The following is a 21,616-nucleotide window of genomic DNA, read 5'->3' on the forward strand; positions in this document are numbered from 1 at the left end:
CTGCCTCATTTTGCCTGTGTGGAGGGCCAGTGGCAGGGCCGAGGCTGTGGGGCTGGGCAGGGCCTATCAAGTGGTAGAGCCGTCGTGGTCCTTGGGGCTAGTTGTTCAGGCAGCCTGCCTCCATGCAACCCCTCTTTGAATCTGGTTTCCCCATGAAAACTGGGGAAAGGAGCAGGCCAGCGAGAGTGGCCCCTGAGCTGTCGCTGCCCCCTGCCCCATCCCACAGTGAAGATGCTCATTCGGAACCTGCTGAAAACAGAGCCCACCCAGAGAATGACCATCACCGAGTTTATGAACCACCCCTGGATCATGGTAAGCTCGGCAGACTGGGGAACCTTGGGTCCCACGGGACTATTCCACGGGACAGAGTCTTAGGACCCTGCCCACCCCAGGCTTTCACTCGGACCCCTTTTCTGTCTTCTCAGCAATCGACGAAGGTCCCTCAAACCCCACTGCACACCAGCCGGGTCCTGAAGGAGGACAAGGAGCGGTGGGAGGATGTCAAGGTGAGGGGCACCACTGGGCGAGAGGGGCTCCGGGTGGGGTGGGCGGCTTGCAGGGATTGCCCAGGTGTGAGGCATGGTGCTGGTAGGGGAGAGCTTGATTCTGCCTCTTTCATCCCAGGGGTGTCTTCATTACAAGAACAGCAACCAGGCCACTTGGCTGACTAGGTTGTGAACAGAGAATTCTGTGTTCCTGTCCAAACTCAGGACTGTTTCTTAGAATCCCTTTACTCCCTGGGTCTCTAACGGGACCTTAAAGACCATCTGGTATAATGTTCTCATTTTGCAGAAGAGAAACTGAGGCCCCAGAGCAGGGGGACAGGCAGTCTGCTCAAGGTCACGCAGCTGGTGACTGGTTGGGGCAGACCGGACCCAGGTTTCCTGACTCCTGGCCCGGGGCTCTTCCTCCTTTCCTGCGGGGTCACTGGGGGGCTCTCAGGGAACAGCAGCAGTGCTGTAGCCAAGCTCTCTGCTGCTCAGTGCTGGGGTGAGGCTGCCGTTGTCAGCGTGGACCACTAAGCAGCCCGTCTTCTCTCTGTGCTCCTACCCCTGCCGCCCTCACCCTGCTCTTGTCTCTGTCTCTCACGTCTCTCTTCTGCTCTTACATCTCTCTTCTGCTGTCTCTCCTTCCTGTCTTCTGGCTCTCTCTGTACCTTTCCTGGTGCTGCTGTGCCCCCAGGAGGAGATGACCAGTGCCTTGGCCACAATGCGCGTCGACTACGAGCAGATCAAGATAAAAAAGATTGAGGATGCGTCCAACCCTCTGCTGCTGAAGAGGCGGAAGAAAGCTCGGGCCCTGGAGGCTGCGGCCCTGGCCCACTGAGCCACCGCGCCCTCCTGCCCGCGGGAGGACAAGCAATAACTCTCTACAGGAATATATTTTTTAAACGAAGAGACACGGAACTGTCCACATCCGCCGCCTCTCCTCAGCTGCATGGAGCCTGGAACTGTGTCAGTGGCTGAATTCTGCCTTGGCTCTGGCCACCCCAGAGTGGGAGAGGTTGGGAGGTTGGGAGGCTATGGAGAGAAGTGAGCAAGGTGCTCTTGAACCTGTGCTCATTTTGCAATTTTATCAGTAATTTGACTTAGAGTTTTTATGAAACCTCTTTTGTTGTCCTTGCCCCACTCCTCCTCTCCACCAGACGCCTTCCTCTCTGGATACTGCAAAGGCTTGTGGTTTGTTAGAGGGTATTTGTGGAAACTGTCATAGGGATTGTCCCTGTGTTGTCCCATCTGCCCTCCCTGTTTTCTCCACAACAGCCTGGGGTCGTCCCCGCTGGCTCAGGCGTTCTGGGAGCTCAAGGCCACCTTGGAGGAGGATGCCATGCACCTCCTCTCTCGGAGCCCTCAGACATCTCCAGTGTGCCAGACAAAAAGGAGTGAGTGTGTGTGTGTGTGCACACGTGTGTACGAGTGCGCAGATCTGTGCCTGGGATCGTGCATTTGAGGGGCCAGGGGCAGGCAGGGCTGCAGAGGGAGACGGCCCTGCTGGGGCTTAGGAACCTTCTCCCTTCTTGGGTCTGCCCTGCCCATACTGAGCCTGCCAAAGTGCCTGGGAAGCCCATCCAAATTCTGAACCAGGCCCTCTGTGGCCTGTCTCTGTTCGCTGGGTTCCGGGAGGCAGAGAGGAGTGACCGGGCACTGGCACAGCGATCAGGAAGACTGGACCCCCAGCCCCAGGGCCCCCTTCCCCCCACTTAGTGCTGGTCCTAGGTCCTCTGAGGCACTCATCTACTGAATGACCTCTCTACTTCCCCTTCTTGCCATTTATTAACCCATTTTTGTTTATTTTCCTTAAATTTTTAGCCATTTCTCCATGGGCTGCCGCCCAGCTCATGTGGGTGAGCCTGGGCAGCTTCTGTTGACAAAGCTTTTGCATTTCCTGTGTTTCTCCTGGGTTCTGGGGCGTCAGCCAGCTACCCCTTGTGGGCAAAGGCAGGGCCATTTTTGAGGTCTTCCCTCAGATTTCCATTGTGTGGCCTGGTGGGTCAGGGGGAGTCTTTGCACCAAAGATGTCCCGACTTTGCCCCCTTGCCCATCAGCCATTTGCCATCACCCCAAACAACTCAGCTTCGGGGCCGGTGAAGGGAGGGGCCTCCCCCAGCACAGTTGAGGAGCAGCTGGGGTAGGCTCTCTGTGCCATGGCCCCCCACTCCCCCTTCCCTTGGAGGGAGAGGTGGCAGGAATACTTCACCTTTCCTCTCCCTCAGGGGCAGGTGGTGGAGGGGCACCCAGGGTTGTCTTTGTGCACCGGGGAAGGTGCTGGGTGCCTGCAGCGCCTCCCTTGTCTCAGACGGTGTGTCCAGCACTCGATTGTTGTAAACTGTTGTTTTGTATGAGCGAAATTGTCTTTACTAAACAGATTTAATAGTTGAGAGTTTTTCTTTCTCTTTCTTCCTGGGGCTCAGGCGCTAGCCCCCAATGCCTCTGTGTGCAGAGGGGTTTTGTTGGGTGGTGGGGGTGTGGGTTGGGGGTCCTGGGAGAGGAGCAGAGGGCCTCCTGGGCGAGCAGGAGCCAGCACCTCATTGGCGAGGACCTGGGCAGGATGTGTGTAGGGCATCCTCAAAGCAGGACAGGGAGGCTGCAAGGCTCAAGCCCATGTTCTTTTGCCAAATGCAGAATCAGGAGCCAAGCTCTTTTTGGCATATGATTCTTTGACCTACATAACCACCACCAGGTGCTGGCACCTTTAGCCTGTGAAAGCCGACTGGTATAGGCTCCAGGGAAGACGGGGTGCTGGTGAATTTTGTTGAAATCCTGGAAAAGATACCAGGGGAGCAGGTTAGTGTAGTACCGGCACTCTCCAGGAGGCGGTGATAGGGGTCAGGCAGAAACCAAATGCTCTACCTGGGAGCTAGAAGAGAGCTCAGGATTCCTGTGGCCCATTCTCAGTGCACAGATGAGAAGACTGAAGCCCAGAGCTGGGGCCACGTGATGACTTGACCTGCAGCAGAGCCTAAAGTGGAAACTGGGCTACCTGCCCCATTGCAGTCCCTCCGGGTCAGACGGGAAAACGGCATATCCTTCACTGTGTCACCCGCATTTTCTTATGTGGCCCTCGGAGCTGCCAGCGAGAGACAGTATAGGGTGGCTGCTGATGGCTGTTTTAGTGTGAGGAAAGTGACTGAGAAGGCGGGATAATGTGCTGCAGCTGCGTGGTGGGATTGGCAATCAGATCCCGCTTCCCGCTGGAGGAGAGACCTGCTTGTCCCCTCTGCTGCCAGAGGGACCATGTCTCCACCGTCAGCTCACGGGAACATCAGGCCCTGGACCTCCCCTTCATGACAATGGTTGCTGAGCTTGGTTCTTGCCTTGAGACACTACTCATCACTCTAAAATCACAGCTCAAAACAAAGCAGCATGGGGGTTTGCTTTCAGAGAAATCCATTTATTTTGTGTGCAAATATGAAGGTGTTAGAAGCAATAACCCGAGAAGGAGGAATGAGGGGTGGTAGGAGGGAGTGAGGGAGAGAAGGAGAGGAAGTTGTCAGAGTTCTGCTATCTTTAGAAGTTGTATTAGTTTCCTGTTAACAAAACTTCTACCATATTAATTTTATGGCTTAGAACAACACAAATGTATGGTGTTCCTGATCTGTAGGTCAGGAGTGTGATAGGGTCTTCCTAGGCTGGCTGGAGTCCGGGTCTCAGCAGGGCTGCATTCCTCTTTGGAGGCTGTTTCCTTGCCTTTTCCAATTCTGGAGGCTTCCTGCATTCCTTGGGTCATGGACCCCTTTCTCAATCTTCAACTACAACCTTGCGTTTTTCTGATCCTTCTCTGGTCACATCTCTGACCCAGCTGGTGTGATAAGATTGAGCCCAGCCAGATAATCCAGGATGATCTCCCCATTGCAGGGCTCTTAACTGTAATCCCACTTGCAGAGTCCCCTTTGCCATGTAAGGGAACATAGTCACAGTCTGGGACCAAGACGTGGGCATCACTGGGGGCCAGGATTCTGCCACAGAGGCCCATCTCACAGCCGCCTTGTGCTTGTGCCCAATGTTGGCCCTTGTGTTTTGCTTCCTTCCCTGACTCAGCCCAGTTCAGGAGGATGCTTCTGTGGTCAGCAAGGATTCAGCCTGGGGTTGGCGTTCAGGGAAAATGGCTGGGGCGAAGGGCCAGGAGGGGTCTGGCGTGGTTAGTGGGGTCTTGCCACACCTTTCCACCCCCCATGCCCATGCCCTTGACCTTCCATGCTGGCGTGGCCCTGCGAGTCCCTGTTTCTAGGGAGAACTTAACACCTCTGCTAAATGCCTGGGTGGGATGGCAATGGAAACTTTTGTCCCTAAGGGCAGATGCTGACTTGCATGAGTTCAGGAGCAGGTGTGCTTCTTGAACACCCTTAAGTGGTGTGAGATGTAAAGAGGAGCCTACAGACACTCCTGGGCCCCTGCCAAGCACCTATACTGGGCTCTTCGCCTCCATCTCTTCATCATCAGAACCCTCTGAGGTAGTCAGTCTCGTCTCCAGCTTACCTATAAGAAACTCTAGCTCAGAGGAGTAAAGGGACTCGCTCAGCATCACACAGCTAGTCAGGGATTCTGACCTGGATCTCCTGTTTCCAAGTTGAGAGCTTCTTTAACAAAGCACGTGGACGTCGTCTTGGTAAGCAAGTGCAGGGGGGGCCGGGAGGAGAGGAGATATGAGGCTGGATTCCGCTCCACTGAGGAAGGTCTAGTTTTCTTTGCTATGGAAGGAGGGTGATAGTCCTAGGCCCATGGCTGTTTTAAGGAATTCAGTGAGATGGTGGACTGATTGATTTATTTGAGATAGAGTCTTACTCTATCACCCATGCTGGAGTGCAGTTGTGTGATCTTGGCTCACTGCAACCTCCGCCTCCCAGGTTCAAGCAATTCCCCTGCCTCAGCCTCCTGAGTAGCTGGGATTACAGGTGCGTGCCACCATGCCCAGCTAATTTTTGTATTTTTAGTAGAGATGGGGTTTCACCATGTTGGCCAGGCTGGTCTCGAACTCCTGACCTCAGCTGATCTACCTGCCTCGGCCTCCCAAAGTGCTGGGCTTACAGGCATGAGCCACTGTGCCCAGCCTAGATGGTGGATTTAAATGCCTCCTAAAATGCCAGCTGCCAGGTGGCATTTATCACCAGGAGGGTCCCACCCCTCAGTGAGCTGCTCAGCAGTGGGGGCACAGGGAGCCCCAGGCTTGGAGTCAAGTCAGTGGCCTAGGCCTTGTCCATGTTCCTGCCCTGAGCTTCAGGGAGGGTCTCTGTGCCTTGGGGTGAGCAGGTAGTTGGGTTGGTAAACAGTAACAGTAAATTTGGGAGTTTCCTTTGACTGGGTTGGAGACAGGAAATGCAGGAGGCTGTGAGTGACGAGTGGGTACAGTGGGTAGCAGGTAGGTCGGGTAGGTCGGGCCTGCTCAGGGTGTGAAGGAAATTCAGTTATTCAAGGGAGGAGGGTGAGGGTGGTGAGGCTGGGGAAAGTGGCTGGCCCACTTACTGGTGAATATAAACAAACCCTCTGGGCACTGCCCAGGTGGGGCAGAGTGGGGACAGGGGAGGCTTTGAGGGGCAGCCACTGCATCCTCAGCCCTGAGAATGCAGCTCCTTTCGGCCTCTGTCTCCGGATCCCTACATTTAGGGGCTCCAGCCACCCCTGGGTCCTTTTGCTGACTTCATCTCCCTGTCGCCTCCCTGCACGCAGTCGGAACAGTGTGGCTCCCCAGCATACTCGACCGCTAGATAATCCAGGCACTTGGTGTATGCCCTGTGCTTTGGGAGAAACAAATGAAGTGTAGGGCCCAGTCCCTGCCCTTGAGAACCTAGTTGGGGAGATACAAAATGCCTGTGTGCAGAAGCAAGTGACTTTGTCTTTCCTTTCCCTGTACCCACAGGCCTGGACACATTAGGGGCTGTTCCAGACTGTGAACAATGTGTCATCCAAGCCCCGGTGGCATAGGGCAGCTGCCCAGAGGTTTTGAGATGACCATGAGTGAGGTGAAAAAACCAAAACAAAAAAGCAAACCACACCCTGGATCCTCGTCCTCTGGACGAAGACCTCACATCCATGCCTTGTTGGGGAGGATTTCATGAGGATTAAATGAGGCTTTGCCAAGACTTTGAAAGGTGGGGGAAGCGCAACTCATATGTGGAAAGATAGGACTGCCCCCGAGCTCCAGGCCACCATTCAGACAGGTCAGTGCCTTGGCCTTTTCAGCCTAGGCTGCTCTTTAAAAAGAAGACCTTCAGCCACTATCCAAGAGTAAAAATGCCATTTTCAACATTCACCTCATGTTGAGCACCTCCTCTGTGTCACGCCCAGTGCTCAGGACTTTGCAGACACACAGATGACTCCAGAAGTGGGGCTAGCCTTTGTGGAGCTCAGTGTAGAGGAGTGGCGGGCGTTGTTGTAACAGAAGGAGAACTGATGCTCTCCGAAACAAGAGCAGAGGTGGTTGGGGTGCATAAGATGGAGCTGTTCTGTTAGAGACCCAGGAGAGCTTCCTAGCAGCCCTTGGAGCTGGCACCTGACTGACAGTTTTGATGGTAGAAAATGGAACAGCATGATGGAGATTTCCCCATTGCATTTCTACTCTTGCTTCTCTCTGCAAGAGCTAGATCCTTCCTTCTCCAACAGGTTCGCCCCTCCTGTCTTTTGGTCTGAACTGCTGTCTGCTCATCTTGTTAGCTTGACCTTTGACCCCTCATGGGTTCTGCTCACAGAAATCTGATTTATGTCCCTCTGTGGGGTGCCCTTGGGGTGTTTTCTGTCCATTTTCCCTTTCCAGCCCCTCCAACTTGGATTCCCTTCATAAGTGATGTTTGCTCCCTGAAAACCAAAATTTGGGGATGTGGTCTGATGGGGATTTTGCCACATTTCACCCAATTCATTAATTTTTTAAAAAGTGTTACAGTGGTACACCTTAAACTTAGATCTTTTGTAGTCGGGCACTTTATGAATCATCATGGAAAATGATGACATTACATGAAATTGGGAGCCCTCCTGGAAGAGCAGGATTGTTAGGGGCTTCCTTGTCCCTCTTCCCTCTGCCTCTAAAAAGCCTTTCTCATCTGTTTGTCTTCATGGTTCTGACTCCACTCACTTTGAAAGTGGAGCCCTTGGGAGCCTCCCTGGCACTTCACACAAAAATGTCAATATACTTGGCATCCACCCTTTCCATTTTTAACACACCACCATCTGGAACCCAGGATTACCTAGGAATTTACTTGTCTCCTCTAGAGGGAGTCATAGTTGCCTGGAAGGTAAGTTGCTGCCCAGAGCCTCTGGCCAGGAAGTCTTTTGGCTGTCAAGCCTGCAGGATTTCAGGTGGGGCTGCCGAGGTGGTGGAACCTGTGTATGATAAGTCATTTTTAGGGACCACGGCTGCCATGCAAATACATTTGTTTGCATAACTTTCTTGCTCTCAGGGACAGTAAAGTTTCCTACCACCATCCCACACCCCTGCCAGGATTTGCAAGTGAAATACCAGGACTGATTTTCCCCTTTCCCTGCTCACGAGTCCTCCTTCCTTCCTAAGTCCTCCCCCACCCCTTGGTTTTGGTGTTGTCTCTGAGGTCCTGTGTGACCAAATACTAGTCTCAACCTCTCTGATCCTAGGATAGTAGTGTTCCCAGGACCCGGATATCTGTACAAGTTTATGCAAATGAGCATCCTGTCTGGGTGGCTCTGGTCCTAGCCCAGGGCAGTTACTAGCTCTGACTACTGCTGTCTGAGTGTGTGAAACGTGATCTTGCTCCTTCCTCTGTCCAGGCAGCTGTGGGTCTCTTGTTCCTCAAACAGCTACCGCCTCTTGGGGTAATAAGGCCTCAAGTTTCAGAATGAGCTGAGTTCTCTCAGCCCTTACCCTCTGATTTGGAGACATGTGGTTCTGAATTCACCAGTCAAAGGTTTACTTTTTAAAGAAACCACGATCTCATCTAAGTCTTAAGACCGAGACCTTGGTTAGATGGAGTCTGTGGTGCAGAGAGACCTGGTATTTGTAGTAAGACCTAGAGGGGCCTTTGGTTTTCTGGCACTCAGCTGTCTCCTTTTCTGGTCACAAACCTATTCTAAGGAAATGGTCCTCATAATGAGACTCTAGCCCTACCCACCCACAGGAGGGTTGAGGGCAGGAGGGAAAGGATGACAGCCAGGCATTCTTTGAGCCGTGTGCAAGGAAGAGAAAGGGTAGATGAGAAATTCAGTCTGATTGGCTTATTTCAGGCTTATTTCAGCTTACTCAGGGTAGGTGCTTAGTATCTGTTGGATGGATGAATGCATCTAAAGGAAAATTAACACAGGTAATTTTAGTAACTCAAACAAGACATTATATATACATATACAGACATACAGAGTGAGGTGTGAACCTTTCTCTTTATAATCTCCACCTCTGTGATGCCAATTCCCTCTCCAGAAATAACTTCATTGAATGGCTTTATTTTTTTTGAAATTTTTATCCAAAAATTTGTTAATTTATCTAGATATAAATATACTTATAAGCACAACTGAGAAATTTCTTTGACAGTTATAACAAGTATAAATGGAATCATTAGGCATATTGTTCTGCAAGCTGCTTTTAAAAAAGTGTGATAAAATACACTTAACTGAAAATTTACCATCTTAAACATTTTAACTGTACACTTCACTAGTATGTTCACATTGTTGTGCAACTGACAGAACTTTTTCATACCCATTAAACAACATGCAACTTGCTTTCTTCACTTAGCATATCTTGTGAATTTCCATGACCAAACTCATAGAACTATCATTCTTTTTTTAAATAGTTGCAGAGTATTTTATAATATGATGTGCCACAATTTATCTGCTATGAATGGATATTTCCCCGCCTCTTTTCTTTGTCTTTTAACCTCATTTGCACTGAAGGACTACCTGCCCCCCTTTTTCTACTGTTTACATAGATCTCACAAATACCTTGTACAGTATCTTTGAGCACATGCGTAAGGATTTCTGTAGTAGAGATCCCTAGTAGTGGAATGGCGAGATCTAAGGGTATACACATTTTAGTTTTTGATAGGGACTGTCAAAAAGACAGTATTGATTTATGAATGAATGCACTTTGCATATTGCTTTCCAAGTGAGAGCTTTATGAAAGGGTTTGCTGTCAGCAGCAAATCTGGGGGTAGAGTCAGTCAGCCGAGAGTAAAAGGGCATTTGTAGCACTTCCCAAAACTGATAGATGTAGACCTTTGGTCACATTGTGGGTGAGTGGAAAAGTCAGATGTAGAGGGGTTTAGGGGATTCCTTCAACATCTCCCCACATCAGTGGCACTGCTCACTCAATTATGATTATTTGCATACATTTTGGGCGTGTAGGCAGAATGGCTCAAAGACAAAAATCTGAGGTTCAGCCTTGTTCGGCCTCCTGGTGTTTGATCTTGACCAGGCTACCTACTTCTCTGGCATGCAAATGCCTGTGGGGGATGACAGGTGTGCACATAACGTAAGTGACATAAGGCTGACTCTGGTGGGTACTGTAAGACAGGCCCAGAGTGCTGTGGGAAGTTACAGAGCACATTCCTCTGGTTAGGAATAGCAGGGAGGAGGAGGCGGCTTCGACTCGGGGTCATAGGTGTTATGGAGCACACAGGACACATGCAGGTCCCACTATATAGGAGCTCACTAGACAGGAGCTCAGCCACATTGCCTCCCAATGTGACACTGATTGTGTGCCCAGCCCTCTGCTGGGTACCGAATCTGAGGCATCAGTCTTGGGGATGGCTTGGGATACGGTGGTCAGTAGCTCATTTGCATATGGCACAAGATAAATCTTTGGAGTTACTCTAAGCTGGGTCCCAACTATGAGCAGACGACTAGTCCTCTCTGAGCCTCAGCTTGTCAACCCAGTAAAATGAGAATTATTATTGAGGCACCCATGAACATATGCCCCACAGGCCTCCTATTATGGGGAGCTTAATTGTCCAAGGACCCCAGCTACTGCGCTCTGAAATTCATTGTCTCATTTGTGTGGAGGCCACACTTCCTTCTTCCTGCTCCCAGTGACAGCACAACAGGGATGCAAAGGCACAACCATTCCTGGGAGAACCAGGACTCGAAGGATGGTCAGCTTCGCCCCTGGCAACTTCATAGACACTTGTGCCTGGGGCCCTTGTGTGCATCCTCCTTTCTCTCTTTCCTTAGTGGGGTCACATACTGTCTGGTGGTTCCCCAGCCTCGCTTCACACTCCCTATTTTCTCTCATAAAGAAATTTCCCCTAACTGAACCCTTGTATGTGTAACCCTGTTTTGGCATCTGCTTGGAAAATCTAGACTATGGTATTATCACCAACCTTAGAAGGTGGTGAGGACTAAATGACAAATCAGGTAAAAAAAATCATATGAAAGACTTAGCATAGTTAAATCATTTAAACAATTATGGAAAAGTCTTAGTGTGGCACATAGTTAGCACTCATTATTATCAGTATTATGTAGTGCGTACTGTAGCCATCATCGTACTGGTGTGAGCAGGTTGATTTAACTTAGGAGACTGCATTTAGGAGTCAAGAAGCCTGTTTTCCTGCCCCTTCCCTGCTCCATCATCTCCTGAGTTCTCTATCCCCTCACACGTGCCCTTTTTATAAGAGTGGCAGTTGTTACTGTTAATTCCCTAGGCTGGCCCTGGACTCCTCTTTTTGGGATAAAGGTGATTAACGCTGTGTGGCTTTCGTTGAGAAGGGAGGCTGCTACGAGGGTCTGCTGCAGGGACGTTCAGACCCAGTGGATTTGTGGCTCTCTAGCCCCGCAGAGAGGAACCCCTGCCCTGCTGAGCTGTAGGCTTGCTGGGAGGTAGCAGGAGTAGGTGGGTGGGTCACTGAGGGGTGCTGGCAGCCGGGCAGAGTTGGCGGTGGGGGCTGAGGGAGGATGATGGGAAGACAGTGAGCCTCCGAGTGAAACAGACCATGAGAGGCGAGGTGAGTCACAGGTTTCTCTTAAAACCCCCATACCCATGGTCTCTAAAATGTGCTGAAAGTGGAGCCCGCCAGCCCCAGCCTAGGCCCCAGTTCTAAGAATGCCTCCCCTTCTCTCCCTCCCACAGTCGCCCAGATTAATCAGGCCCTCAGCTTTGGGGGGAATCGTGCTCTTATAAGAATGCGGCAGAGAAAACCGCTGGGTTGTATCCCAGCAAAGGAGGCCACAGAGATTAGGGCTGATTGGGAGGAAATGTGAGAACAGCGGTGTCTAGTTTAGGTTTTAGAACCTGGCTCTTCCTGCTCACACCACCAAAGAAAATTTGGCTTGAGAGAATCAAGAGAGGTTGTGTGGTGTGTAGGCTGGAACCCCAGACTCCTACAGTTCTGGATTCATGGTCTTGCTCTAGCACTAGGCAGCTCAGAGCCCTCAGTGTTTTTATGCCTCAATTCCCCCATTAGTAAAAACAGTGATTTAAGAGCATCTTTGTCATAGTGCTGTTGTGAGAATGAGATAGCGAATCAGTGTTAACCTTTAGCCCAGTTCCTAAATTAAAGCCCTAGGAAGAGCCTCTCAGCTTCAGTTCACAGACCGCCAGTTCCGCCTTGTGACTCTTTCTTTTCTTTTGAATTTTTGATCTCCAGTGACTCCATAGGAAGTGAAATAATTATCCCCATTTTATAGATTTGTAAACTGAGGCTCAGCTTGATTAAGTACCTAGGAAACAATCCTTTGTAGTACAGGACCCTGGGGTTCAACGGAGGTTTATCGCCTCCTTGGGACACCTCCCAAAGGCAAACGGGAGGCAGTGAAGGCATTTGAAGCTCAGAGAGGCTCAAGGCCAAGCCACAGCTTAGGGACCTGCAAAGTTCACGGAGCTGCAGAGCTGGACAGGTGCGGTAGAAGCCACTTTCCATCCTCCAGGTCCTCGCAGTGGAACATTTCTCAGTTATCAGCAAAACTCATTTTGAGTGTTGTTCACATGTGACTTTTTCTTTTCTCTTTCTTTCTCTCTCTCTCTTTCCTTCTTCTTTTTCTTTCTTCCTTTCTTTCTCCTTCTTTCTTTCTTTCTCTCTCTTTTCTTTCTTTCTTTCCTTCTTTCCTTCCTTCTTTCTTTCTTTTCTTCCTTCCTTCCTTCCTTCCTTCCTTCCTTCCTTCCTTCCTTCCTTCCTTCCTTCCTTCCTTCCTTCCTTCCCTCCCTCCCTCCCTCCCTCCCTCCTTCCCTCCCTCCTTCCTTTCTTTCTCTCTCTCTCTCTCTTTCTTTTTCTCTCTTTCTTTCTTTCTTTCTTTCGAGGGAGTCCCACTCTGTCTCCCAGGCTGGAGTACAGTGGCACGACCTTGGCTCACTGCAGCCTCCGTCTCCTGGGTTCAAGTGACTTGTGCCTCAGCCTCCCATGTAGCTGGGATTACAGGCACCCGCCACCACGCCCGGCTACTTTTTGTATTTTTTAGTTGAGACGGAGTTTCACCATGTTGGCCAGGCTGGTCTCGAACTCCTGACCTCAAGTTACCCACCTGCCTCAGCCTCCCAAAGTGCTGGAATTACAGACGTGAGCCACTGCCCCCCGGCCACATGTCACTTTTTCAATGACATCTACCCTTATTGTCTGATTTAGAACTGCAATTTTCCCTCCCACCTTTGACTCCTCACTCTGGGCACTCTCTATAACCCTTCATGGCTCTATTTTTAAAAATCATTTTTATTGAATTACTCTGTACATACACATAGTTATCCTACTTAATTTTCTCCCATAGATCTGATCACTTTCTAAAAATCTGTATAACTTGTTTATAATGGCGGACGTGTAACCTCTACAAGGGCAGGGATTTGTGTCTCTTTTATCCATGGACACATCCCAGTGCCTGGCACATAGCAGCTTTCAGCTACTTGTTGAAAGTTGGTGGGAAACTGCTGGCATCCAGTACTCTTTGCAGAGAAAGAAGATGAACCTCCCTGACTTAACAGTTTCGTGGAGGAAAACACAAGGCGCTGTATGAGTCAGTGCCAAGGGCTGTGGTAGAGACAGCAGCACGTGCTGGGGCAAGGAGCAGGTCCCCAGAAGTCTGTGAGATCCAGGGAAGCTCTCCTGGAGGAGGTTAGTTGGCACTCTCATTTCTTTAGCTCCCCCAGCAGCTGAGACAGCTCCCCTTGCCCTGATAGAAGGAAAGCTTCACTCTTTCAAACCCAGATCGCTCCTGCTCTTTCTGCCCATTTCCTCTTGTTCTACCCTCAGTGGGTCCTGTGGCGGTAACCACACTAACCATTCCAGCCCATCTCATTCCTCACCCCACCGTCCCAGCAGGCTAAGTATGGGCTGCTGCAGACAAATTGCCCACAGGCTTGTACAGCCTGGAAGGGGCAAGCAGCAGACAGCTTGCTCTCGGAGTAGGGTTGAACCCATGGATGCACATCCTGGCATTTGTCATGAAGCCCAACACATAGATGATGCTCAGTAAATATAGGATGAGTGGATGGACAAAGCTGAGAGTTAAAAGACGCCTGGAGGCCAGGTGCAGTGGCTCATTTCTGTAATCCCAGTGCTTTAGGAAGCTGAGGCAGGAGGATTGCTTGAGACCAGGAGTTCAAGGCTGAAGTAAGCTATGATAGCACCACTGCACTCCAGCCAGGGTGGCAGTGCCCTAAAAAAAAGAAGAAAAGAATAAAAAAAGATGCTCTGAGAAGGCATTTAAATGATTCAGCCTCTGTCTAGACACAACAGTGGCATCATTTAAACAAATTTCTGTGTTTTTTTTTTGTTTTTTTGTTTTTTTTTTTACTTAACTATGTGTTTGTATTTAGCATTTTATCTTATGCCACTTTTCCCAAATGGAAGCTTGCATGATCGTATTCTGTGTGGCACAAAATCAAGGAAATAGGAAAATAATAACGAGAATGTAGGGAGAGGAGGATACATACCAAAAGCTCTCACTCACTGGAAACAGGTGGAGCTGAAACCCAGATAGTAAAGCCTGCTGTTGTCTAGATGTTTAGACCCCCTGCTCCTCCAATGAGCCGTTCTGAGGGCAACCCTGGGCCACAACCCTATTGTGGGTGTAGGACTATGTCACTTGGTCCTCATGCTTATAGGAGAAGTGGAGTGTCACAATTCTTATGGGGTCCCAATTGCTCTCTGTGTTTATATTAATATCACATGTCCCTAAACAGGCATATTGAGGAGTAGGTTGAGACATGGGCATTCTAGGGTATTTCTGAGTCATAGAATCTCAGGGCTAGAGGCCCACGAAAGGATACTTTTGTTTATTTCTCAAACATTCTGAAATCATAGATCACCAAATCATAATATTTGCCATGCTCCACCCCTGCAAACTTTTTACTTAAAAGATGTACTGACTCCAAACCTCTGAATAGCCATATATAGAGCACAAACTGAGGGGATGGAATTGTTTTAGGTATTGTGATTGCAAAGAGAGAACATTTCATCAATCTTCACTAACAGAGCGTAGAGAACTCTATTATTTTTCCCAATTCTCATAGCACACCTGCAATTGTTTTCATAGGATCTAGACTAGAGTTCCATGAACTCTATAATTGAAGTCACCAATCCCAGAATGTACTTACTCCCAAGAAGGAGTTCTGTAGCCACATTGGAAACCACACCCCTTTCTTCTTGATTTGTCCTCATAGGACATGAAGAGTGGTTGGTGATCCTCTTTAGCTTCATTCTGTGATAACTTATAACCCGAGGCTTTCATGGGGAAGCCAATGAATGCTGAACTTCAGAGCCTTGACTTGTGGCCGGATGCAGTGGCTCACACCTGTAATCCCAGCAGTTTGGGAGGACAAGGCGGGTGGATCACTTGAAGTCAGGAGTTTGAGACTGACCTGGCTCACACGATGAAACACTGTCTCTACTAAAAATACAAAAAGTAGCTGGGCATACTGGCATGTGCCTGTAATCCCAGCTACTCGGGTGGCTGAGGCAGGAGAATTGCTTGAACCTGGGAAGTGGAGGTTGCAGTGAGCTGAGCTCGTGCTGCCGCATTCCAGCCTGGACAATGGAGTGAGATGCTGTCAAAAAACAAAAAACAAAAAACAAAAATCAAACCAAAACAACAACAACAACAACAAAACAGAGCCTTGACTTGCAAGGACCCTTTGCTTATTTGGTATCTGTAATTTTTATTTTCTTCTTGAAGACAGCTTCCAAATTATTCAAGCTTTGGGCCCCACGAAACCTGGATGAACTGCTGCTTGTATTCCATTGTGGAATAAGAGGCTGACTATACACTCAACTCCTTCCCCCTTTGGTAGTTGTTGCTGGGAAGTGACTGCCCAGCCAGTTACATTTCCCAGCCCCTCTTGCATCTAGGGGACTTGGTTCTAGCCAGTGGAATGTGGGCAGAAGGGACATGACCACCATCCCCAGGCCTGACTTACGGAGACCTTCTGTGCAATCCTCCATTATCCCTCTTTTCTTATTGTCTGGATGCATGCTGACATCTAGGGCAACCTTGGAAGCCATGCATTGACAGCAGCAAAGTGTAGTGGAATCTGACTCTATTTTTGGTATTTGTTGACAGCTTTCAAGCCCACCACTCCTCTAACCCCATCTGCCCCATAAGCTGAAAATAAGTCTGAGCACTTCCTTCTTTGGCACTGGCAGGATGTTCAAACCGTGCAAATCCAAGCCTGAACCCAGAGATCCTTAACCCTATCCCTTCCCCTAACCATCATAAAACCCAAGCCAGTTGCCTGTCTTATCTCTCTCTCAAGGCATTTTTGGACCTACCTGGGAACCTGCCCAGCTCTCCCTAGAAAGCCCTATTATGTGAGCAAAAAACCCTTTTATAACTTCTTGGTGCATGCATGGCATCATCTGTCTTGATGTTTGAAACACATTTGGGGTGTGTGGGTCCATCCTGTTTCTGAAGAGTAACCCAGAGCCTCCATCAGCATGAGTGACTGTGTGGAGCAGAGCTCTTGCTTGTACCTCTCCCCACCTCCCCTCACTGCTGCCCCCTCCACATATATTCTTTCTGGGAATGAGAAATAAACTCCTGTGTGTTTACACTGCTGAGATTTCAGGGCTTTTATGTTATAGCATCTAGTGTTACCTTAACTAGCATACCTGATGACAAAGCTGTCTCTAGTTCTAATCATTTTCTGTCTAATTAATGCCAATATCCCCAGTAGCTTTTGGGAAATCAGAAAAAAAGAAATCACTGGGTATTTTTCTTTCTGGCTACAGAGAAGGTGCTGACTCTGTCTTGCGAAAAGATTGTGGATAGTGAAGACTTGTGATTCAGGATACAGGAAGAAAGGTGTCATAGTTCTGGAATGATGGATCGTTTCTTTGGTTTACAGTAGTAATATGTCTTTATTCATTTATAGTATTTTCCCATGGAAAAAAGAGGGGATGGAGGAGAGGGTTAGCATATGTCATGAAACAATAGGGGAAGGAAAGGAAGAACCCATTACAGCAGAATCAACCATCAGATAAATGTACCCCAGTGAGGGAGTCACCCAGGCCCAAGGGAGCTGCAAGTCAGGGATGAAGGGAAGGGATGAATCCAGACAGGTGCACATTTTCCCACCCTCCTTCCTTCTATATGCAACATTTACACAAAGCTTTGGTTCCTGGCAATACACATGGAGATACATTTGTACCATCTTTGGCTTAACAAGCCTCAGCTTCTGTGACACGTTTCTCACATCAACAGAATAGTTCCAATGCGCATGCTCCTCTCCTTTCTCAGTCTCCCACTCACTCCCACTTTCTTTGTGGAAGGCTCCCTCCTGCTTCTTTCTGTCATAGGAATGGAGTAGAGTGGATTGGCAGACTGTTAAACCAATGGCTGTGGGCAAGCAGAAGAGAAGGCAACAGTTGTTAGGATCCAGTAAGCATTCACTGTTCAGGTCCCACCTTAAGGCTGTGAATGGTACCTGTTGGGACTGTGCTTAGGAGCTACTGTGTCAGGAGGAGCCTGTAGATGTGGACACAGAGTCAGATTTCAGAGGAGCTGCAAAGTCATGCCTGGTGAGACAAAGTACCTCAAATGTGAAGGCTGAGGCAAGACCAGAACAAGTGACATAGTTGGGGGTCAGATTATGGAGGGTAGAGAAATTGAGGTTCACTCCAAATGAACAGATACTTTTGCCTGATACCTGACTTGTGTGGAGACAGCAGACTTGAGGTCATTCTGGTCCAGACAAGTGGCTCATTTCATATGGTCACTGGACTGGTAGATATGGATTTCCAGCAGACTTTTGATCACATAAGAAGTCATCAAGATATAGCTGTCTTCTATTACTTCTAGTTAGGAGGCGGCCTTTTTTTTTTTTTTTTTTTTTTTTTTCTTTTTTTTGAGATGGAATTTCACTCTGTTGCCCAGGCTGGAGTGCAGTGGCATGATCTTGTCTCACTGCAACCTCTGCCTCCCTGGTTCAAGTGATTCTCCTGCCTCAGCCTCCTGAGTAGCTGGGATTACAGGTGCCTGCCACCACACCCAACTAATTTTTGTATTTTTAGTAGAGACCAGGTTTCGCTATGTTGGCTAGGCTGGTCTGGAACTCCTGAGCTCAAGTTATCCACCCACCTCGTCCTCCCAAAGTGCTAGGCTTACAGGTGTGAGCCACCACACTTGGCCATCTAACTAGGAGAAGGACCTTGGTATCTGATATACTATGGCCTTGACCTTCCATGTTTAACGTTTTGTCAACTTGGGCAAAGGTGTAGAAAACAAGTTTAAAAGGTAGATCAATTGCCCAAAATACCTAAGAGCAAAGCAAACATGGATGAGCGTGTCATTAATTTAAAAAGCTTCAGTGTGCAACACAGAATGAAAATGAGGCAAATAAATAGTTGAGATAAAAAAGGCTTGAGATTTTAGCTGACCCCAGGGTATTAGTTTCCTAGAGCTTCTGTAATAAACTACCACAAATTGGGTGGTTTAAAACAATAGAAATGACCAGGCATGGTAACTCATGCCTGTAATCCCTATACTTTGGGAGGCCGAGGTGGGCTGATTACCCGAGGTCAGGAGTTCGAGACCAGCCTGGCCAACATGGTGAAACCCGTCTCTACTGAAAATACCAAAATTAGCCAGGTGTGGTGGTGCATGCCTGTAATCCCAGCTACTTGGGAGGCTGAGGCAGGAGAATGGCTTGAACCTGGGAGACAGAGGTTTGCAGTGAGCCAAGATTGTGCCACTGCACTCCAGCCTGGGCAACAGAGTCAGACTCTGTCTCCAAAAAAGCAAAAACAAAAACAAAAACAAGTGTGCTCTGTCATAATTCTGGATGCTAGTGGTCCAACATCAAGGTACCTGCAGGCACGTTTCTTCTGAAGGCTCTGGAGAAAATTCTCCTTACCTCTTTTAGTTTTTGGTGGTTGCTCGCAATCCTTTGTTCATGGCAGTTTAATTCCAATCTCTGTCTCTGTCTTCATGTGGTTGTCTTTCTGTGTGTGTATGTCTCTGTGTCCAAATTTTAGTCTTATCAGGCCTGGTCATCGGATTAGGGCTTACTCTAATCTAGTGTGACCTCATTTTAACTTGATCACAACTGCAAAGACCCTATTTACAAACACAGTCACATTCACAGGGTCACATTCACAGGTACTCGGGGATTAGGACCTGAACATAATTTTGGGAGATACAGTTCGACCCACAACACCCAGTGTGGTCAACAACATGGTGCAGCTGCCACTGAAGGATCAGCAATAGTGGTGAGGCTGCATCACAACAGACGATCCTGGAGGAGGAGGAGGATCCTCCTAAGCTGCCTGGACCAGGCCAGCTCCAGGGCTGTCAGCAGGACTTGGCTCCTCTGGCTTCCCTTGGCTCCATGACCTCACACTCCCATCTTCCCTTTCATCTTTTTGGCTGTTCCCCCTTGGTCTCCATTGCTGAGACCTCTTCCTCAACTCAACCAGTAAATGACCGTGTTCCTCAGTGGCTTAAACTTTCTCTTCTCAGTAGCTGGGATTGCAGGCGCACACTATCATGCCTGGCTAATTTTTGTATTTTTAGTAGAGACAGGGTTTCATCATGTTGGCCAGGCTGGTCTCAAATTCCTGACCTCAAGCGATTCACCTGCCTCAGCCTCCCAAAGTGCTGGGATTATAGGCGTGAGCCACTGTGCCTGGCCTAAATTGGGCTCTTTATTGTAGTCCTTTTAAATTAAATTAAATTTAATTTAAGTTTTTAAAAGACTAGTGAAATGCAGTACTGGGAAGCAGGGAGAGAGGATAACAAGGAATTTGATCTGTACCTGACTGTGAACAATCAATTGAGATAAGGCGCTACCTTTGGGACAGCCAATTCCCACCCCCTCTGCCCCGACACTTTTTAATTTTTTTAAACCTAGGCTTCCTTCAAGATTTCCAGCCTCAGTAGGTGGCACCACCATCTGTCCATTTGCCTGTGAAGTCCTTGATTTCTTCCTTTCCTTCACTCCTCACATCCAGTCAGTCACCAAGTCTAATTGACTTTACATTTGAACTAGCTCACAAATGTGTCTACATAATGTCCTAGTTATTTTAACTACCACTACCTTGGTTTCTGGCCACCCTCTAATTTTTTTTTTTTTGGCTTGGATTACTGTAACAGGTTTTGAAACGGTCTCCCAGCTTCTGGTTTTATTCTCTTCAAATCCACTTTCCATACAGCAAGCTGAATGCAAATATGATCATATTATTTTCCTGCTTAAATCTCTCCAGTGGAATCCCACCCTCTTTAGGATATGAGTCAACCTCCCTAACATGGCCTGCTAGACACTGCAAGCTCTGACCCCTACTTCTCGAGCCTCATTTCTCTTTATTCCCTCTTCTTTCTGTCACTTCCTCTGCCTCCTGCTTTCTCCCCCACATTTTTCACATGCTGTTCTTTTAGCCCAGCACACTGTTCCTCCCTTGCTTTACATAATTAACTGACACTCATAGTTCAGGTCTCAGCTTAAATGTCCTTTCTTCTAGGGAGGCCTTTCCTGACCCACAATTTGCTTGCTCCCATCAGTGCCTGTCACCAAGTTGCACAACTCCAAGGGTGAAATTTGCATTGTATTATGTGTGAATGGTGCCCCTGAAATGGGGCAATGCATGAGCCAGCACACTTTGTTCCTCACTGTCACTGTTTAATTGTCTTCCCTCCTGGACTGCAAGCTCCAAGTCAGATTCTCTGATGTAAGTTTTATATAAAGTAAGAACTCAATCAATATTTGTTGAATTAATAAATGAGATCTTAACAGAGAAATGGCTAATGGGAATGTGTACAAGAAATATGAATCAAATTTCTGGAACCCTCCCCTCTTACAGAATAATTTAAGTAATTGAAGATATTTAGTTTGGACAAATGAAGATTTAGAACAGATATAATAGCTGCTTTCAATATTTGTAGGGCTAGTATGTGAAAATAGAATACATTTTTTTTTATCCCAGAAACATAAATAAAAGAGCTGAAGACAGGTTATAGGGAAGCAAATTGAGGCCTGATAATAAAATTGAAATAAACTTCCAATCCTGAGAGTTGTCCAGAAATGGAACAGATGGCACCCAAAGTAATGAGTTCTGCTCCACTGCAAAGATTGAAGTCTGTAGGATCGAACTCCATCTGTAGGATCATTGAAGGCAGCAGCTGGACAAGAGAACTTTTGAGGCCCTAACTCAAAATTTTATCTGTGATTGTATGGCTGTGGGGAAAGTTTACTTTTTACTTGAACTCAAGCATTTATGTGTGCTGGGGACCACTGGAAACATGCAGAGATCTGCACTCATCCCTGCGCTCAAAGATGCACAGCCAGGTTGGAGGGACAGTGTCAAGTTCACACTCTGAAGGCAGAACCTTGCAGAGTATCACCGAGTGTCTAAATGTTCAATACAGAGTGTGGGCTGGCGTTATGCTGGAAGGCATCACAGAAGGGGAGAGGCTTGAAAACGGTCACAGTGGATGGGGAAGAGGTGGAGGGAGGGTCCACTTTAGGAGGAAGGAGCTGATGGTGGAACCTGAGAGAGAAGCAGACGTGGCCAGTACACAGCCGGCGCGCCTCATACCTTTCATTTACAGCCTTGGAGTCTGCAGTGGGCTTTGCATTGCTGATTTCCTTAGCTGAAACCAATGAGGAAGATGGGATGGGGCTGGCCTGAGAATTTGCTAAAATGCAGGAGTCATGTCCTGTGGTGAAAGGGAATGAACTCCTTGTCTATCCTGAACTCCTTCAAATATTCGGGGTTCACTGGGTGAGTCGGAGATGACTTAGCTGCTCAGAAGGA

At 48.4% G+C, this 21,616-nt stretch overlaps 1 protein-coding gene across 2 annotated transcripts in view; it reads left to right on the forward strand.

Annotated features, from left to right (window-relative positions):
* MAPKAPK2 (MAPK activated protein kinase 2) overlaps positions 1–2,876 on the forward strand; it is a 48,830-nt gene extending 45,954 nt beyond the window's left edge. For both annotated transcript variants that reach the window (XM_045396092.2, XM_015450223.3), the window contains exons 8-10: positions 227–312; positions 426–506; positions 1,183–2,876. In XM_045396092.2, the coding sequence (XP_045252027.1) occupies positions 227–312; positions 426–506; positions 1,183–1,326 (311 nt within the window). In that variant the 3' untranslated portion in view covers positions 1,327–2,876. The remainder of the gene's footprint in view (positions 1–226; positions 313–425; positions 507–1,182) is intronic.
* Positions 2,877–21,616: the final 18,740 nt, after the last annotated feature.

Source organism: Macaca fascicularis, chromosome 1 (genome assembly GCF_037993035.2).
Source record: "Macaca fascicularis isolate 582-1 chromosome 1, T2T-MFA8v1.1".
Classification (NCBI taxonomy): Eukaryota; Metazoa; Chordata; class Mammalia; order Primates; family Cercopithecidae; genus Macaca; species Macaca fascicularis.